Here is a 19554-nt window from a genome sequence, read left to right as displayed (position 1 = left end):
GGCTGCTGGGGGCCTCTCACACTGTGTGGTTAATTATGTCACTGTGCGAGCTGTAGCTTTATTTGTGTTGTACTCCAGTGATCCTGCCCAGAGCCCAGGCAGCAGCAGAGCAGGTTGTCTGTCAAGAAAAATGAAGGTCTGCTTTGTTTGGGTTTCTTTTTAATGATATAGAGAAAAGAAGAACGATGAGCATCCAATTACTGTGATAAAATCATCCCCCCTGATAGCACATGGGGAACATCCAGTTCTAACAAGCCTCCTGTAGATTTGTGGTTTTATTGGCAATTCCCTGCTCATGATCTCCATCCCAGGGAAACCTCTTTCTCCTGGGATCCCCAGAGGGCATTGCCCCTCTCTGGCTGCTTTTCCAGTGCAGAATCTATTCTGCTGACCAAATCCCTGCTTTGTCCCTACTGTCAAACTCTCAAGGGATTTGCTGCTTTAAATTATTCCTCAAATGGGAATAAGAGCCCAGGAAAACATGCTGAATTCACTATAATTTAAGTATTGCTGTAACTTTGTGTGAAAGAACTTATTATATAAGTTATCTATGTTATGGTATGAGTTTTATAAGTATAAATAAGCAGAAACCTCTTACTGGGAGGCAGTTTTCTACCAGTCTGGATCTGGAACTTGCCTATTTTGGGCTCTACCACGTTCCGGTTGAAGAAATCCAAACCTCCACATCTGCATCAGCTTCTGTTCTTTCTGTAAATCAAACAGAGCTCACCAAGCCTGAGCACACGGCTCCATTGATTTCAAACAAGCCACCCAACAACACCTCCTCCGCATCTCAGATCTCACTTTATTTTGAGCTATTCTATTTAAAGCAGTCCTGTTTTGCTAACTGGGGACGCCTCGGCAAAGATGCAGCACGTTTTAGCCAAGGAGCTGGGGACTGTGGTGTGTGAGCAAAGCCCCTGCAGAGAATGAGCTGTCCCTGCAGATATTTCCATACAGTCCCGAGCTCCAGGTGCTGGGATGGGGTCCATGAGTTCCCTGAGCCCTGCTCCTGGGCTGGCACCTCCTGCAGCAGGAGTTCCTGCATGGTGCATGACCCTTTTCTTGTCCTTCCTGCTCTATTCAATGAAGTGTCCCATTGCTGGACACCTCCATGGAGCTGCCTCCTTCTTCTTGGCTCTGCCTCTTATTTTCGGTGTGTTTTGGCTGAATCACCCAGTCTGGCAGGGGTTTCCAGAGCCCACAGCATCTGCCCCTGCTGTCCCTCTCTCCTTTAGCCCTGGCTCTCTCCCTGCCTCGGTCCCAGCCCTGCCAAGCTGGCTCTGTCCAGCACACTGGGCTTGCTGCCCTCCAGCCCTGCCCGCTGTCTGCTGTGTCTTTAGCTGTGCATTTCACACTGCTGCCGGAGCCAGCTTCCCCTTCCCCAGCTCCCGAAGGAGCCGTGTCCCGGGAAGCGCAGCCTCCCCAGCGCTTGGAGCAGAGTTTTTGCAGGTGTGGGTGCAGGGAAGGGAGGAGGCGCAGAGGGGCAGGAGCAGGGCTGGCTCCCAGCCCTGCCCCAGTGGGAGCCACAGCTCCGGGACTGGGCACGGATGGGTGGGAGCAGAAGGGAAAGGAGGAAAAAAGCGGGGAATAGAGAGAAAGTGGGGAAATACAGAGAAAGGGTGAAAGGAGAGGCGGGAATAGGGAAAGGGGGGATAGAGGGAAGTGAGCGGAGGGTGGGGGGTAGAGAGGAAGAAAGGGTGGATGGAGAAGGAGGGAGGGGAGGGGGAGGGAAGAAGGGGAGGATGGAGAAGGGGAAGGAGGGATGAAGGGAGGGAGGGAACGGGGGCATGGAGGGGAGGGAGAGGTGGGCTGGCCCCGCCGGCGCCATGTGATGCCCTCTCCTCCCCGGGCTCTCCCGGCGCGGCGCGGAGCGGAGCGGAGCATCCCCGGGGCCGCCGGCCGCGTCCCGCCGCGGAGCAGCTCCCGCGGGGCCGGTGAGTGCCGGGACTGGCATGGGGAGGGCAAGGCTGGAGCTTCTTCCCGTGTCCGGACCAGGCTGCCCCGGGAGCGGGGGGGGACGGTCCAGGAGGTGGCTTCGTGGGGGCTCCGAATTGGATGTAAAGCCCTGAAAGTTTAAAGGCGAGGGAAGAGGGATCAGGGTGCGGAGCCGCAGGGCTCAGGGCAGGTATCCCTGTGCTTTCCGTATTCCCCTTGGAGTGGGGACCGGCCGGGGGGCGGCGCGGGCACCGCCCCGGGCAGCATCCGCCGCATCCCCGGAGCGCAGCGAGCCCCGGCGGGCGCGGCCGGACGCGCTGAGGTGCCCGTGTGCCCTGCCCGGGGACTGGCACCGCTCGGGTGGCGGCGTTTGACTTCGCCCGATTCCCGACGGAAGGACCTGAGCACGAGGAAGCCGGAAAATCCCGGCGCTTCTTCCCTGAGATCCTCATCCCTGGGCTTTCCCCCCGCAGGCTGCTCTAACTGAGGCCATGTCTCGGGCGCTGAGAGCATCCCCGTCCTCAGCGGCGAGTTTGGAACGTTTTGCTGAGGAACGGATGTGTATTTTTCCCAGGGAATATGAAATCTGCGGGAAGTCAGGCTGTGAATGTTTTCCAGCGTAGCAAACCCCTTGGAGAGGGGAGTGAGAATTGAGCGAGGCTATCTGAGAAAAACCTGACCTGCTTCTTAAGTGAAGTGCCGGGGGTGAGGGGAAAGGCTGGATCGCGTGTTACCATATGAACAGGGAACGGGGACGTGGAGCCTGTCCTCACTCCACGAGCTCCTTATCCACAGCCTGGGGAAGGTGGTGAGATCTGAGATGTGAAATGTGAGATGTGAGATGTGAAATGTGGTGGTTCAGCCACCGCGGCGAGCAGGGAGGCTCTGACACGGCCTTTGGCTCTTGATTAATTGCCGGATGTTCGTAGAACTTCATCAGCCCCTGACGCGGGATGCTGCTTGCAGCTTTTAGGGTTGGGGCTTCCAGGCACGGAGCTGCAGGAGCTCCTCAAGGTGCCCGGGGAGCGGGTCTGACCTCGGCACCGCCGTCACCACTGTGTCCCTGTGTCCCCCAAATCCCCCTGGGGGAGAGGAGGACTCGTCGGAGCTGGTGGGCTCCTACACGGTACAGGTGAGCCTTTGGAAAGGGCAGCAAGGGCATTCCCTGAATGCTGGAAAGGGCAGCAAGTTGCACTCCCTGAAGATAGCACAGCTTCAGCCAGAACACTGCAAAAGCTATTTCAGCTAAAGAAGAGAATTTCTGCTGAGTTTCCTGCAGCAGCAGTGAGTGCTGGTGGCATGACCCAGGCTGGCAGCTTTGCTGGAGGAGCATTCCCGTGTTTCCATCACTGCTGCCCTTTGGTCTCACAAGTGCCTCGTGTCTGGGCTCCTTTCAGAGGCTCCTCTGCCACTGTTTGAGCAGCACATTTCAGTCTGTCATGTCGGGACCCACGTAAAAAGCCCAAGGGCAGGAGACTGGCTCCCAGCAGCCCATCCTGTGCCATCACACCTTGCCCCCAGGCTGCCCCAAGTGACATCCAGGGGACAGAAATGTCTCTGCGTGGGGGTTCCTCCGATCCCTTGCTGTATTCTTGTAGCTGTTGAATATATTCATTGAGCTGAATGAATTTCCACCTGGCAGCATCCATAGCACAGCTTTTGCAGCTTCAGCTTTATTTATGGTGAGGGGAGGGAATATAAAATACAAAAGAGAAATAATGTACAAGCCTGCAGAGATTTCAATAGTATCAGTGAGCTGTGAGCTGTGCAAGGCTGGAGTGAGCACCAGGAGTTTTTCCTAAATCAGCTGGGAAGATTTAAAGCCCTGGGTTTTAAACCCCTGGGTTTAACATGGCATTTTAAAAATAACTTTTGACCTAGACCCCGTCATCTAGTTATGTGGGGATCTTAAACTCACTGAAATTAAAGACAGTTTGGGTTCTAGGTGTGTTCTAGAAAGATGGTTTGGCATTAAAGTCACACTGATTTTTAAAGCTGTAGAGCCACAACTTCTGATATTTGTAGTAAAATATTTGCTGGCAAAATGGAATTTGTGAAAGGACAACACACAAGCCTTCATCAGGCTCAGAAAATGGGCGGTCACAGATGAGTGCAGTTTGTGTGTGGTCTTTTAGGAAGACAGGAATTACAGTTTTTCTTTTATTAATGAGACAGATATTGCTTATCAGTGAAAACTCTTGCTAGAGCTGTGTCAAGGCTGCACCGAGGGCGTTACTGGAGCAGCACAGCAGCTGCATCCACTGACCCAGGACAACTTGTGGATAATTCATTTCCCCACCCAGTGCCCATCCAGTGCTTCCTGATGACATCCCCATCCTCGGGGAGCAGAGGCTCAGGTCTGCCAGGGCAGGACCTGCCCCAAAGCCCTACAGGTGGCCCTGGCTCCTTCCCAGGAGACACAAAATGGTTCTGACAGATGTTCCTTGTCCCTGCAGCAGCTCTGGCTGGGAATATCAGGTCGGGTGTAGGTGGCAGGAGAGGTGCTGCTGGGTGGGTACAAAGGGAACGGGAGAGGAGCACAGGCAGAGACCAGGCACACACAGCCAGGCCAGGTTTCACCAGGGAAGAGGTGCTGGCCTGGGGAAAAGATGGAGCAGAGTGACACCAAGTCCATTCCCTGCCTGCTCCCACAGACTTTCCCAGGATGTGGCTGCACTTCCCTGTGCTGAGCAGGACAGGTGAGCCCATGGCCTCCTGACCAGCCCATGGTGCCTGTGCCTGTTCTCAGGCTGCTCCACCTCATGCGTGGCTTTTCCTGCCCTGACTGACCTATTAAATACTGGAACTGGTAATAAACCTTGCTAAAATCTGGGTGGTAGAAAGTTTAGTACCTCCAGCGATGTATAAATACATGTTATGTACATTAAATTACTAATTATGAAACCCAAGAAGCTGCATAAAGACCTTTCCAATGTGAAAATGGGACCAAACTTTAGTGGCTGCTCAGCATCAGACCTGGGGAGTTGTGCATGAAGACATCACCAACAGCTTCCAAGGAGCTGTGCCCCAAGACGCTGGGGCAAAGCCACATGGAGCAGCTGCTGGCCTTGGTCACTGGGTTGAGTGGCAGCCACGAGTGTCACCGCGTTGTGAAGTCTTTTGCCAGAGGTGTGGCTGACACAGCCCTTGTGCACTTTATGCCATCATTTGGCTGCTCAGAGGCTTTGCAGTAAAGCTGGTTTCTAAGCAGGGAAGAGGGAATGCAGTCTCCTGGCTAACGAGGCACTGCTCCCTCTATCCATCATCTTTAACCACGCCGAGGGGACGCAGGTCCCTGCAGCCGTGGGCAGCACGTGCTGCCTGCCCAGTGTGCCACTTGTCTGCAGCCCTCAGTGCTCAGAGAGCCCAGGGCCCTCGGGGGATTTCTGCCTCCTCTCATTTCTCACTCTGAAAATGTTCATAAAACCCCTCCAGCTGCCAGCACTGGTGAGAAGAGCGGGAGTGGGGGAAGAGCTGTGGCTTCCTGCCTCCCCAGCTCAGGTACCCACCGACACAGGGAGTGCAAGAGCTTTAATTAGCTCTTGATGCTATTTTTACCTCCTAGCAAGCTTAATTTAGCTCAAGTTGTTATGCACTGATCGTTAAGGGGAAAAGAAGGAACCGGGGGTGTTGGCCCCTCTCTGCTGAGCAGCCTCAGCTCCTGAGCTCAGGCTGCACCTGGGGCTTTTCTTAGACCTTCCAGAGCAGGGAATGTTTATAGCCCAGAGACATTTCATGGACAGCCTTTGAAGTGCTTGCACTGAATTTGGGGGCTCTGCTCACACCCACTTCAGTTCAAAACAACATCAATATCTTACAGAGTGGGGCTTGAGTACTTCAGTCATAACCTGCCTTGTGCTGGAAGGACACAGAAACCTTGAAAAGCTGCAAGGAAGAGGATTATTCTCCCCTTTTTAATCTACAAGGCTCTTACAGAACTTCGTGCCAACTTGAATGATACTTGGAAGTGAACAAGAGCCAGCTTGTTAATAGCCCACCGGAGCAGCCCAAGCTTGGTGCTGGAGTGAGTGGATGTGCACAGCTGAGCCAGCTGCTCTCCCTCATCCCTGGCTCTGTCGCTGTGCCAGCCGGGGAGAGCAGGAGGCAGCACGGTGCTGCAGCCTGAACAGGGTCACTGGATCGTGGGGGTACTGCAGTTCACGTCTTTGGGATCTAAATACAAGCCACAATGCACCTCAGGCAGAGGTTAATGGGCAGGCACGGCTCCCATGGCAGCGAGGTTTCTGCAGCTCCTCTAGCACAGTCCCCAGCTGGTTTGCTTTGCACCATTAGATATTTCCCTCTTTCATTCTGCTTTTGTAGCTTTTTGTAGGGTATTGAAACTAGCAGTTGGGCTCAGGTCCCTGACTGTGAGCATTCAGACACACTGTGAGTAGGAGAATTCTGTGTCAGATTTGGTAGGGAGAGAGGGCTTTGGGAAGAGCTCTGCAAAGGGCAGGGCTCAGCTATTGTTAGGGTTGTAAACTTTGAACAGATATATTTAGGTTAGGCCTGGAGAGCTGGACCCGGGTGTGTGGGCAAAATTGCAATCTCAGAGCTTTAGCTCCTGTTTCCCTCTCGAGAAATGCACTTTGTGTAATGCTTTTCTACAACACCCCAGGGCAGGAGCTGCCAGCACGTGGATGCAGAGACCTGCCTGCCATCTGCCTGGCCCTGTGTCCCAGCACCCTGCAGCCCTCCTGTGGGTCAGTCAGAGGGGGAGAGCTGAGGCTGTGCCCTCCCTTCCCTGTTTCCAAAGCCATCCCACTCCCAGCTCCTCCCAGACCATCCAGCAGCTGAAGCCTCCAGTGAGGACCCTCATCCTTGCAGCTGATCTGCCAGAACTGCTCTTCCCACCTTCAGCCCCATCACAGGTTCTCCACTTGCCAAAGCATTGCTTCAGCTGGGGTTAACAGAGGTAAGAGCCTGAAACACCAAGGAAAAAGGAGACACGTGGGTGGGATGGGTTCTATAAAAGTTTTGTGGGGGATATCTGTGGATCCAGAAGGACCATGTGAATGAGACTGGCTGTACACACACGGGCTGTGCCAGCAGCCTGTGAACCAGGACCATTGGGCTGCTTGGTGGATGATTTTATTTGTGGAAGTTGCTGGGTTCATCCCAAGCCATTCGTGTGAAAGAGCTGGAGCAGGGCCAGCGAGTGCAGCAGCGTGGCAGAGGTGCCCAGTTTGGGAAAGGGTCTGCATTGAGGGCTGGGGTGGGAAATAAATCTCAGTAACTTCTCCTTTGACCTCGGGAATATCATTTGATCTCCTTGTATTTGGTGCTGGAGCTGAGGTGGGCTGAGTTATCAGTAACAAGCCTCTGCAAACCTGACCCAGGCAAAAGGGCAGGTTTGGAGCAGTCCACAGCAAAAAGGCTGGTGTGAGATAAAGAAGGAGAGGGAAGTGGGTCAGCCTTGGAGATTCAAGTTATGGTGCTTTCTATACAGCATTTCCATTGCTCTTGCACTGCCATAGCCAGATTTTTTTCACCAAACTGCAAAAAATAACTCTGGCAAGAAATGAAGCACAGGAAGTGGAAAGGAAAAGAGGACTTCTCAGAAAAATTATGTAAGTCAAGTTTAAGAGAGACAATCCCAAGTAATCTCATTACCAAAATCAGTTAGTGGTGAGCCTTGCAGAGTGTGAGCTCACATGTGGTTTCTTACTGATTATTTATCAGGTGTTCCTGGTGTGTGATGACAAGCACAAAATTAATAGGTTTGTTGTTGCTGTGGCTCAATCTGGGATTAAATAACTCATAACCAGCCTTCTTTTTATTCATTTATTTATTTTTAAAGCCTCCCTGGAGAGCCTGTGTGCCCATTGATCCAGCGCTGCTGTGTCTATGTGTCAGTAATGGCAGCGCCGCGCTGCTGCTCCCAGCTGAGGGGAAGCTTTCAAGCCCAGTATTGATCCTTTTGAAGTTTGTTTGCTCATAGTCACAGTTACAAGCCCTTGTTCAAACTGCCATGAGATGGGCTGTTTTATTTCTTAATATCAGGCTAAACATCCTCCACATCAAAAAGATTTATTTCTGCAGTTAATTTTTCCAACATGTATTTTCGGTCTCAGAAATCGAGCTGACATTTCTGTGTGACACTAATGCAGCTCTTAAAGCTGCCCTGATGTATTTCAGTCTCCCCATGTGCCAGGAGAGGTGGTGGGTGCCAACAGCCCAGGACAGGGCACCTGGAACTCTGTGGGCCAGCTCCAGCCCATATCCTCTTTGGAAATTTCCTTCTCAATGAAAAGCAGGAGACACTGCTTGTCTCTGCAGCCATCTCTGCTCTCTTCAGCTATTGTATGGAAGCAGAGCAGCCCTGTGCTCCTCTCCTGCCTGCAGCACACCTTTTCCAAGCTTCAGGAGGCACTGTTTCTTCCCAAGCAGTAATTCCAAAACCAGAACTATCTTTCCCAGCTGCCCAGTTTTCCAGGTCAGGTTTGTGGAGCTGTTTCTCCTGCAGTCCCAGGTGGAGCCATGGGTGCTGCCCTCACCATCTCCTCCTCTTCCTCTCCTCAGCTGTGGTTAAAGTCAGCTCCCCATGTGCTCCTCACACTGCTCCAACCTTCTCTGCCAACCCAAAGAGCACCAGTTCAGCTGCCCTCAGGCTGCATCCTTCACACCCTGTTTTGGGACTGAGGAATTTGCACCCTTTGGGTGTTCCACGAGCTCAGTGGGATCATTCTATTTCACCAGGGTTATTAATGACCAAATCAGCCTTTCCTGGCTTTGCCCCCGAGGGAGCCAGGGTGAGTTGTGCTGTCTGGAGGGTGACAGTGCAGTGGTGGCCTGGGCACAGTCCTGCCTGCCTAAGCACTGCCAGCTCTGAGAAGTTTTACTCTGCAAGAGCTGCTCTCCTTGACCTTTTTTTTTTTTTTTTTTTTTTTTGCACACATCCATGGCCTGTCTTGTGTCCTGATGAAGGGATCACACTGCTCGAAGGCCCTTTATTTTTAGCCAGCCCAATTTCTTGTTGCAGCTTAGTGGGATCTGGTCCTTTCAGTTCAGCTCCATCTCTGCTCACGCTCTCCAGCATTTGATTGCTCCTACCCAGGTCCCTGGTGTTCTTTGTACATCCACTGCTCACTCGGAGGGTTTCCTACTCCCCTTTCACTGGCTTCATCCCTTCTCTTTTATGTTCTGCTCAGCCTCTCCCACTGCTCCAGATCCATGGCTGAATCTATGATTTCCCCTGGCCCTTGGTTTACAGCATGGGCCAGATATTCACAGCCACAGGCCACCAGGCTTGTCCTGGACCTCAGCACCCCTCCACAAAGAAACCCTTCCCTCCTGTCTGCTCTGATAACCTTGGCAGCGCTTCTCTTTCTCACAAATGTCAGGAAATTGGAAATGATGTCACATAAAAATCAATGGCTTGGCCCTGCTCCTTCTGCCTTTACCCAGGGCAGGAGGGAGCTGCTGTTTTCTGGTGAACCCAGAGCAGTGATTTATTGAGGTGACCCATCCTGTCCAGGCAGCTGACCAGTGATATATTAATTTTTCTCAGCCCACCCACACAGCCCAGAGCAGTGGCTGGTGCTTGGCATTAGGCCACAGATGTGGGCTCAGAAGTCTGCCCAGGATATTTCCTTTCTGTGACTGTGGAGCATCAGGTAAGGACTTACTCCAAATCTGGGTGAACTGCGTTAGAAACAAAGCCAGTGCTCATTTCATTTCCCAAAGGATTCAGGCCCAGCAAGGGCCGTGTGCTGTTTCCACCAGCAACTGTTGCTCCAAGGCAAGGAGAAATTCATTACAAAGACTGCAGATTACGTTGCAGACTGCCTTTATTATTCCCTGGACTACTACCAGGATGCCCAGTGTGATCGAAGGAGCAGGAGCAGTTCTAAGGTTCTATTTCCTGGAAGTCGTTGGGGCTCTATTCATTTAATTTAAAACCCAGCTCCTGTTGGAAACCAAACAGCCATAGGAAGCATAATACAATTGATAAAGGTCACTGTGGACTAAATCCTTCCTGATAATCAAGCCAGCTCCTGTTCTTGTCCTTGATAAACCTTTCACTTGGGAGCCTTGTGAATCCTCCAGGCACTGGACCTGGGGAAGGTTTGTTTCAGGCAGATGTTCTGCACCACCCCTACCCCTGTTCCCCATCACATCAGGTTGAATTCTATGTGCCAGCAAGGCAGAAATAGATACCAGTCTCTAACACATCCACGATTTCATGGAAATTGAAGTGTGAGAGGGAAAGGAATGAGGCAGTTGAGATGTACAGTTCTGATGCCCGACTCCTGTCCCTGCTGTTCACGTCACACCAGCAGAAATGAGCCCAAATGGGTCTATTTTCCAGTGCCTGATGTTGGTGGACAACAAATCACAGGAAATACTTCATTATTCCCCTCTAAGTGTCTTTATCTGGACCTTCACATACTCTCTATTATGATTTTTGGCTTGTTATTAGCTAAAATGTGCAGGGAAGATGGTTGTTGATGATACATGAGCCAAGAATAGATTCCAGTTCCTTCTACCATTTTGGCACCAAAATGCCAAGAGGGATGAGACACCCTGTAGTAAATGCTGTTCATTTTGAGGCAGCAGCTAGAAAATATGGCTCTGGCTGAGCTAGGGAGAAGAATGGATGAGCCAGAGGATCTGTGTTTTGGCTGTTTGATTGCTGAATCCAATGGGAATCCATAGAGATGGGAAATGGCATCTTCCCTGGGAAATGGCAGGCACAGGGCTGATGTGCTTCTCTGCCCCACAGCTACCACAGGAGGCTGCTGCCTCCTAATTCTTCAGGGAAAAAAATCTGAGCATCCTCTCAGCACTTGGCTCCTTGCTCCCCTAGCAGGGAGGTATTTCTCCTGGGACCACATCCTACTTTTCTTGAGCTGAGGGAAGCATTAAATAACATTGAAATGAGGCTGGTTAGCAAAGCCAAAGGTGGAGGGAAAGCTTGCAGGAGTGTGAGCTGGAGCACTTTCTTGGGCTGTCTGGAGACAGCAATCCCCTTCCTGTAGGCTGGAACCTTCTGGGAAAAGGCACAGTGTGAACGTAGGAAGAGCCAAATTCTTAATTTCATATGGAAGGGAATTGTCAAAGCTGTTGCAGCGCTTGAGGGTGCGAGTACATCTGCTTCCTACCAAGATGTACTTGCCTGCTTTGGACTCGGGGTCAGATCCCATAATTAAAGACTCTCTCTCCTTCTCTGTCTTTCACTCAAGAATTTGATACTCTTCCAGCAGCATTTCCTGCTTTTCTCTCTTATTGCTGCCCAGAGCAGTGAGCTGGGAGGGCACACAGACCTTGGATGTTGCATCTGTTCAGTAAATGCCTTTTCTTTGCACTCCACAATAACTACAAGTTTCCTTCATGTTAATCTAAATGAAACTGCTGCAAACACAACCCAGGATGGGTGTGGGGAGCTGCTGCTGTGGATTTGTGAGACAGAACTGCTGGGGATGAGCATTGCAAGAGCTCAGAGCTCCCCAGAGCACTGGAGGAGCAAGAAACCTCTCTCAGCATCACCTACTCACCTTCACCATGAGGGAATTATGGCACAACATTATCCTTGGAGGCTTTCAGGTGTAAAAGTACAAGCTGTGTACTTTTTGGCATCTCTGAGAGTCTGTGTAAGCAAGGGAGAATTAATCTATTTGCATCAGAGGCACTAGAAAAAAAACACCCTCCTCCAGTCTGGCCGTGTTGGAACAGAGAGTTGTCATCTCCTGGTCAGGCAGGATTTGTGTCTCCTGATTTAATCACTAAACCCACCACCTTTACTGCAGTGATAACAGCAACAGGACTTCTCTCCCAAGGAGTCTGTTCACCAAGGGAGCACAGGAGTGATGGAGCCGCTCCTGAGAGTGTGGAACAAAACCAGTGCAGTTCTAAAGGGAGTCCAAGGAAGATGTAGCCTGCTTAGAAAGTCAGTAGCATTTGTTGTCTAGCTGGATTTAGATTTTTTTTCCTCATTGCTTGCAGTGCTGAATAGTAGCAAAATGGGCCTTGGAAAATATACATGACATGGCACTTATCTGTGATTCATTCTGCCTTTATAGCAGCAGTCAGTAGCACTATCTGCCTCCTTGCTACTCCACACAAGACCATCTCTCACACACATCTTTTTCCTTCTTGCTCTTATTCCTTTAATCTTGTGTTGCTGTGGGTTCCCCCCACCCCTTCCCCCCTTATCAATTTCATTTTTTCTCCCCTGCACCAAGAACTCTGATTTCTGGTTCTATTTTATCAGTCTGCAGGGCACCATAGGAACTTCTAATTTGCCCAAAGTAGCAAATGTGCAATAAAATAATAATAATTAAAAAAGATGCTATACACAATTGACATGGGGATAGGGGAAGCTTTTCCTCTAGAGTTTGCCCAGGGCCTGGCTGTAGCTCTCTGTGCCCATTTCCCTGCCTTCCTCCAGAGCACAACAAGGTGGGTTTGGGCAAGGGAGGGTAGTGGCAGCTCTGGCAAGAGCAACACAACAACAAAAAAAAAAAAGCAGAGTATTGTGTCATGCCACTCTGCTTCAAGTTTTTTGATGGTGTCATAAATGTAGCGTGGCTTTTGCAAAATTAGTATGATCTCCTAATTGGTAGATCTACCATGGAAGTGGAACAGTGGCAGTGTTGGAGGGGAGTGGGATGGTGATGGGAACTGCTCGGGGCTGGGCTTGGTCCAGCAGTTATGAGCAGTTTTGTTAATCCCTGATCGTGGTGTCCGTGATCATCAGCAGCTCCTGTGCCAGGGACTGGCAGTGCTTGATAAGGCTCTGCAGGGAGATAAGATAAGATGCTGCCTGCATCCTTGGGGGGATCAGTGCCAGCTCTGGCTGGAGCAGCAGGAATTCACCTGCAGCAAACCCAACGGGAGACAGGGAAGGAGCTCCTTCCATTCCCGTCCATGCTGTGCCATTCCCCATCCTGTCTATGCTGTACCATTCCCATCCCATCCATGCTGTGCCATTCCCATTCCCGTCTGTGCTGTGCCATTCCCATTCCCATCCCCATCCCGCCTGTGCTGTGCCATTCCCATTCCATCCATGCTGTGCCATTCCCATCCTGTCTGTGCTGTGCCATTCCCATCCCGTCCGTGCTCTGCCCATTCCCATCCCGTCCATGCTCTGCCATTCTCATTCCATCCATGATCTGCCATTCCCATCCTGCCTGTGCTCTGCCATTCCCATTCCATCCATGCCCTGCCATTCCCATCCCATCCATGCTGTGCCATTCCCATCCCGCCCGTGCTGTGCCATTCCCATCCCGCCCGTGCTGTCCCATTCCCATTCCATCCATGCTGTGCCATTCCCATCCCGCCCGTGCTGTGCCATTCCCATCCCGCCCGTGCTGTCCCATTCCCATTCCATCCATGCTGTGCCATTCCCATCCCGCCCGTGCTGTGCCATTCCCATTCCCGGCCCGGCGCGGGCAGCAGTGGGCTGGGCTTTGGTTCAAGCTCTGGGTCTGTCAGTGATGGTTCTGTCGGCTCCTTTGGGTTCAGGGCAGAGCTTTGCAGGCTCCGTGCCGGGCGCTCCTCCCGTCCCGCGCAGCCGCGGCCGCCGCCGATGCTGTTGGCGATGAGCGCCTGCAGCAGGAAGGCGCTGACCCTGCTCAGCAGCGTGTTCGCCGTCTGCGGCCTCGGCCTCCTGGGCATCTCCGTCAGCACCGACTACTGGCTCTACCTGGAGGAGGGCATCGTCCAGCCCCAAAACCAGACGGCCGAGATCAAGCTCTCGCTGCACTCGGGGCTCTGGAGGGTCTGCTTTCTGGCAGGTACGGTCTCCTGGCCAAAAACATCCCCTTGGTTTGTTGTGTGTCAGTGCCACCCGGCAGGAAAGGGCCGAGAAAAATGGGATTTTTAGACGCTCTGCCCATCCCTGCTTCCAAACTCAGGCCCAACCTTTGGCAAGCAATGTCATCTGTTCATGCCTGACTTTAACAGCCCAAAGGATAAATCTGCCTTTGCACACAGGCTTTGGTGAGTTTGCTGCTGCCCTGCCAGACTCCCTGCCCTGTTCCAGAGCTGTAGCCACAATGCCTTGGGCAGCAGCTACAAACTTTCCATTTCATCCCTGCAAAACTCAGATTCAGGTCAGCAGGACCATTCCCTCTGCCTGTGCCAAGTTTGATGAAGCAACTTGGCTGCAGGGACAGAGTTAAATAGAACCCAAGGGAACGGGAATCTCAAAGTGACCAACCTGAAATGTCACAAAGTTTCAGCTGCTTTGGAGAAGTCAGGAGAGAAGTGAGGAGCTCTGACATGGCCCCTGGGATGACCTTAAACCCCCTGGCTTCAGAGGTCACGTTTTTGTCCGTGTCTGCCGCAGGTGAGGAGCGTGGCCGGTGCTTCACCATCGAATACGTCATGCCCATGAACATCCAGCTGACATCTGAATCCACAATCAATGTCCTGAGTAAGTTATTTGGTGGGGTTCCACCCTTTACATCCTGCAAATCACCAAGTCCCAAGCACTAGGGACCCTCCCCAAGAAACCCCCTTTGTGTTCTTGCCAAAGAAGCTCTGAGTTCCTCGACAGTGCTGCCACACAATGACACAACTACGTTTTTTACTACGGGACTTGCACAGAGTGCTCATAGGCTTTTGGAGACATCCCTTTCTAATGGCAGGATGGCCACGGAGGCTCTAAGCTGTACAGTTTCCTGTCACTGGCTATTCAGCACTAATGTTTATCAAAGTGTTTGGCTTTTTAGTCTCCTCTCCATAATTTGCAGCTGTATTTATTCCCTTGCAATTTTACACATTATATAGCAGGATGAATTGAGGATGGAGTGTCACAGCTCTCACGATGAATTCTGCAGTCATTTCTGAATTAATAAATAGAAGTGTTTTGCAAACATGCAGTGAAGCTAGAGAAAAAAATCAGGTTCTGATGGTTGCCTATGCAACACTTCACACAGGAACCCTCAGAAATGCAAAGATCAGCAGAGTCACCACCATGGAGGTGGGACACTGGCACAGGTTGCCCAGAGAGTCTGTGGATGCTCCATCCCTGAAAATGTTCAAGGCCAGGTTGGATGGAGGCTGGAGCAACCTGGCATAGCGGAAGGTGTCCCTGCCCATAGCAGAGAGCTGGAACATAAGGTCCCTTCCAACCCAAACCATTCTGTGATTCCATAATTCTATGTTTTACTCAGCTCATTAGCAAGGAGAAAAACTCAAACACAGCATGGTCTGAGCAGGAGGGTTGGCGCCCTCTCACCCAGCAAAGCACATTTCTCAGACTGTTTAGGGAATATTAACCTGTTCTCACTTCCCTCTGCTCCTCTCTCAACAGAGATGATCCGCTCTGCCACCCCCTTCCCTCTGGTCAGCCTCTTCTTCATGTTCATCGGCTTCATCCTGAGCAATATCGGCCACATCCGGCCTCACAGGACCATCCTCGCCTTCGTCTCGGGGATATTCTTCATCCTCTCAGGTGAGTTCTGCAAGCCAGATCTGCAAGACCTGCAAGCCAGGTTTTCTCCTGACAGCCCTTGATCATGGAGCACGTTTGCTTTGGTAGCTGCTTCTGCTCTCCTAACCTGCCCTGCTGGCTCCTTGTCAGGCTCATCACTCCCAGCTCAGTCCCACAGCCTGATCAGACCTCATGGGATGGATGCAGAGCTTTGTGGAAATGTGGGAAAGCCCCCCCCCCCAGCCTGTGCAGGAGCAGGTGCTGGGGGAGAGGACGCTTCTCATGGCATATCAGTCACAGGAGAGATCTGAAACTTCAAACTGCTCAGTTGGGCTGTGTCTACATGAGAAAAGTGAATGTTTTATTCATGGTGTTGTGCAAGTGCTAAACAAATAGCTGTGACAGCTGAGCTTTGAAGCAGCTCCTACTGGAGCCAGATCTCTCCTCCCAGTGCTCACAGATTTCCCTGAGCAGGGAATGTTTGACTGGAATGAGAGGAGTGCCCTGTGTTGGAGCAGCAGGAGGGCAGCTCCTTTCCCCAGTTATTACAAGCACACTCCCAAGTTTTTTTACTTTCCCCCAAAGCCAGGCCTTCAGGAAGGTGCTTCTTCAGCAGCTTCATCCCTGAAGCATTTCCCACTGTCCTTCTCCAGGTCTGTCACTGGTGGTGGGGCTGGTCCTCTACATATCCAGCATTAATGATGAGATGCTCAACAGGACCAAGGACTCGGAGTCATTCTTCAATTACAAATATGGGTGGTCCTTTGCCTTCTCTGCCATCTCGTTCCTCCTCACAGAGGTACCCACGCCCTGTAACAAGTGTATCCCATTCCCAGGGGTGGGCAGACTGAGGCTGTTGGCAAAAAGGGGGCTCAGACAGGGTTTAAGGGAGGGCTGTGAGGATAGGGGGGTTATGTATAATGTAAAGGGGGGACAATCCCAACCTGGAGCAATGATGGGGCATTTGGTCACAGCTTGATGCCAGGCACAAAAAGCAGAGATGTGGTTGTGCCACGTTATTCATTGCACAGACCCAAGGCACGGGGCAGGGACGTGACGGCGCTCGGGTGCTTTTGAGCATCAGCACAGCACAAAACGGGCGATTTCTGGGCTGTCCTGCTCGGGTGGCGGTGCAGCCGTGTGTCTCTGTCCCGCAGAGTGCCGGGGTGATGTCTGTGTACCTGTTCATGAAGCGCTACACGGCCGAGGACCTCTACAGACCCCACCCCGGCTTCTACCGGCCCCGCCTGAGCAACTGCTCTGACTACTCGGGGCAGTTCCTGCACCCGGACGCGTGGGCGCGGGGCCGCAGCCCCTCGGACATCTCCAGCGAGGCGTCCCTGCAGATGAACAGTAACTACCCAGCCCTGCTCAAGTGCCCCGACTACGACCAGATGTCCTCGTCCCCGTGCTGAGCCCCGCGGCCCCGCGCCCGCTCCGGTGGTCGCCGCGCCCCGACTCCGTTTGTCATTTTTTTAGGCCGCTCTTTCTGGCCAATTCTCTATTTATAGGAGCGTAAATATAACCAGAGAGATTGGTTATATAACCAATAGTGTAACCTAGAGAATTGGGATGTTTCCCTTTCTTTGTTTTTTGGGTTGTTTTATTCCTCCCCGCATAACTAAGAATCTCTCCAAAGTCCTCCTCTCATAGCTCATCCCGCTGAGCAAACAGCAGTTCTGCCTGGGGGATAAATCCAGGGCTGGACTCGAGAGCAGGAAAAAGAAAATAGAGTAGAACTAAGGAAAAAAAAGGTGTATTTTTTTGGTGTAGGTAGGTAGGCTGATAAAGTTTGTGCATTTGACTGTATCATTGAATTCTATATTTACTGGCCTGAGCGCCAGCAGGCATAAAAGATTTGTGTAACTTTCCAAGAAACAACCAGCATTAGAAAAATACAAATTTTGTCTTGACTGAACACTTACTGGTTGGTATCTCTCACTGCTGGAATGGGAAATAGCCATCCTTCCATGAGACCTCAGCAGGCCTGGACACCAGCAGGTTGTTGCTCCTCTATGGCCCCTTGCAAACTATTGCTTAAATATCCCATGTTAGACTGGAGGCACTCTGGGGAGCTGGACTGGAGGGATGGCTCCAGCACCCAAATTTCCTCTGCTGTCCTATAGACAAGAAGCCTGAAGCATAAATGGGAGAATTTCAATGCAGCATCAGGTGGAAAACAACCTAAACCTTTCCCATGGGAAACACCAGGTGCAGGATTTAGAGGAAAGAAGTTATTTAAGTGAGAGGCAGGACCCCAAACTGGTGTCAAGTGATGTAGCTGAGATCATTGGTACAAGTCCACTGCAGAAAAGTAGTTGGCTTATTTTACATTTTGGCAAGAAAATTGTATTTTCATTGCTTTTTTTTTTTTTTTTTTTTTTTTTTTTTTGTGTGTGTGTGTGTGTGTGTGTTTATTTTGAGGTTTTAGTTTTGAAAATTCCATTTGATGCTTTGGCATTTTGGCCTTAGCCAGCTGCCAGGGGAAAACACCACTGCCACTGGTGGAAAACAAAGGGCACGGAAGGAAAAGGCTGTGATCCCTCCAGCGAGCCCCAGCTTGTCACCTTGCAGGAGAAAGAGCTTTGCCCAAACTTTATTTCTGTTCTTGTTATTTTAAACCTTCCTGAAAATTTCTGTTCTGCAAAACAAAACTGTCTGGGGATTCTTGGTATGTTTGAGCTTGTTTTGTCTTACTGTTAATTAAAAGAAATAGAATATATGCAGTTTTAACCTCATTTGTAGCACACTGCGTTATGAATGTTGGACCTCTTGGTTGTTATTATTTAATATTATTATTTATTATTTGCTATTAAATATTTATTCTTTAGAAACTCCTCCAAAGTAGGGGTCAAGTCCTGGTGCAGCACCACTGTTTGCATCCATTACAGCACCTGTTCCACAGGACATCACTGCAGGAGTGTATCCAGCCAGCTCTGGAACAGGATTACTCCTCTCCACTTCCTCCAGAGAAGCAAGTAATGCATATTTAGTGTATATCTGGGTAGATTCCTAATTTGCAAAGTTTTAAAATCAGGGCATCTTTTTGTAGACACAGTTCTATTCACCCTCAGTTTCTGTATGACCCTCAAGCATTTTTGTGTTCTCAGTTAAGCCCCAGTTTTTAAGTGCTACGTGACAGCTTGGCTGCTGGGAAGGTTCAAGCACTGAAGCACAACGCGGCCCCACCCTCCAGGAACAAATCTGCTGGTCCTCAACTGCCCCCAGCCTGACAAACCATCAGTTCGCCATCAGGATCCCCATACTCAGTGTGAATTTGGCTCCAAAAAACCAACTGGAGTTTACAAGCAATCATTTTGAATTTCCCAGGGGCTGATCTGGTTTGCTGGGCTTGATGCTGGTGATTTTTGGTGGCTCAAAGGCTGTTGCCTTTGCATGTTACTCTTGATGGGTGCTGATATTCTCGGTTCATGGGAGGGAGATGTTCAGGATCACCAAAACTGCTGATGGCCAGAGCCACAAGGGCTCTCCCATGGCCACGTTCCTCACACTGGGGAGTCATCCTGTGGTTAATCCTGTGCAGCATCACGAGATGTCCCTGTCCCCGAGTGGAATTTTCCTTTGCACTGATTAAATACAGAATTATTCATTTTGTAAATTTAAATGTTTGACTACACAAGTAGAAGAAATTAGAAGAACTTCATGCCTTCCTCAAGGCCCCTGAGGGTTTAGCAGAGTCTAGGGGCAAATTAGAAAAGTAATTATTTTAATTCATTGGAGAGATTCTCATCATGTGGCTGCATTTGTGAGCCTGGGAGTTCACACATTCACCCAGTGAGCACAAGTGCAGGACTGCCAGAAAAAATCTGTTAAAATAAATGTTTGCTGTTGGTTCAGTAAATGTATATTTTAGGTAGGATAACGTGGTGTTTGCAAATCACAGGCAGCAATGGTTGTGCCTCTGGGTGCTGCTCTGTCCCTCCCAAAGTGCCTGCTGTGGCAGCAGCTCTCGCTGTGGGTGGCTGTGGGCCTCCTAATGCAGTTATCACACCTTCGAGGGCTGTGGAGAAATTTTCCCAGAGCCTTGGATCCTTGGAGCCGTGGCCTGGGTGAGGGGCTGGGGTGAGCCCAGCCACCCTGCCAGGCTCACCTGCCCCAAGAACCACCCTGGAGCTGCAGCTCCCCAAGCAATAAATGCTTAGTAAATACATGCAGCACCCCCTTAGGACAACAATTAATCATTTTATCCCCTCTTCTAATCACCTGGCATG

General features: G+C 51.0%; 1 protein-coding gene across 2 annotated transcripts; it reads left to right on the top strand.

The window, feature by feature from the left end:
- The first annotated feature begins 1375 nt into the window (after positions 1 to 1375).
- Positions 1376 to 18932, top strand: CACNG5 (calcium voltage-gated channel auxiliary subunit gamma 5). 2 transcript variants are annotated; one of them, XM_053994719.1, is made up of 7 exons: positions 1376 to 1452; positions 6560 to 6856; positions 13408 to 13679; positions 14234 to 14320; positions 15203 to 15343; positions 15976 to 16121; positions 16480 to 18932. In XM_053994719.1, the coding sequence occupies exons 3-7, from the start codon at positions 13472 to 13474 to the stop codon at positions 16735 to 16737; spliced, it is 840 nt and encodes a 279-aa protein (XP_053850694.1). In that variant the 5' UTR covers positions 1376 to 1452; positions 6560 to 6856; positions 13408 to 13471; the 3' UTR covers positions 16738 to 18932. The 2 variants fall into 2 exon arrangements, with proteins under 2 accessions (XP_053850694.1, XP_053850693.1); XM_053994718.1 differs by lacking the exon at positions 1376 to 1452 and adding an exon at positions 1853 to 1937.
- Positions 18933 to 19554: the final 622 nt, after the last annotated feature.

Source organism: Vidua macroura, chromosome 19, assembly GCF_024509145.1.
Source record: "Vidua macroura isolate BioBank_ID:100142 chromosome 19, ASM2450914v1, whole genome shotgun sequence".
Classification (NCBI taxonomy): Eukaryota; Metazoa; Chordata; class Aves; order Passeriformes; family Viduidae; genus Vidua; species Vidua macroura.
The sequence above is the reverse complement of the archived record's forward strand: the minus strand, read 5'-3'. Positions and strand labels throughout refer to the sequence as shown.

Bases quoted from the DNA above. Each gene is read 5' to 3' on its own strand.
- CACNG5 (XM_053994719.1), top strand. From the start codon at position 13,472: ATGCTGTTGGCGATGAGCGCCTGCAGCAGGAAGGCGCTGACCCTGCTC. The intron at 14,321-15,202 runs GTAAGTTATTTG...CTCTCTCAACAG, and splicing joins ATCCACAATCAATGTCCTGA to AGATGATCCGCTCTGCCACC. The intron at 16,122-16,479 runs GTACCCACGCCC...TCTGTCCCGCAG, and splicing joins TCTCGTTCCTCCTCACAGAG to AGTGCCGGGGTGATGTCTGT.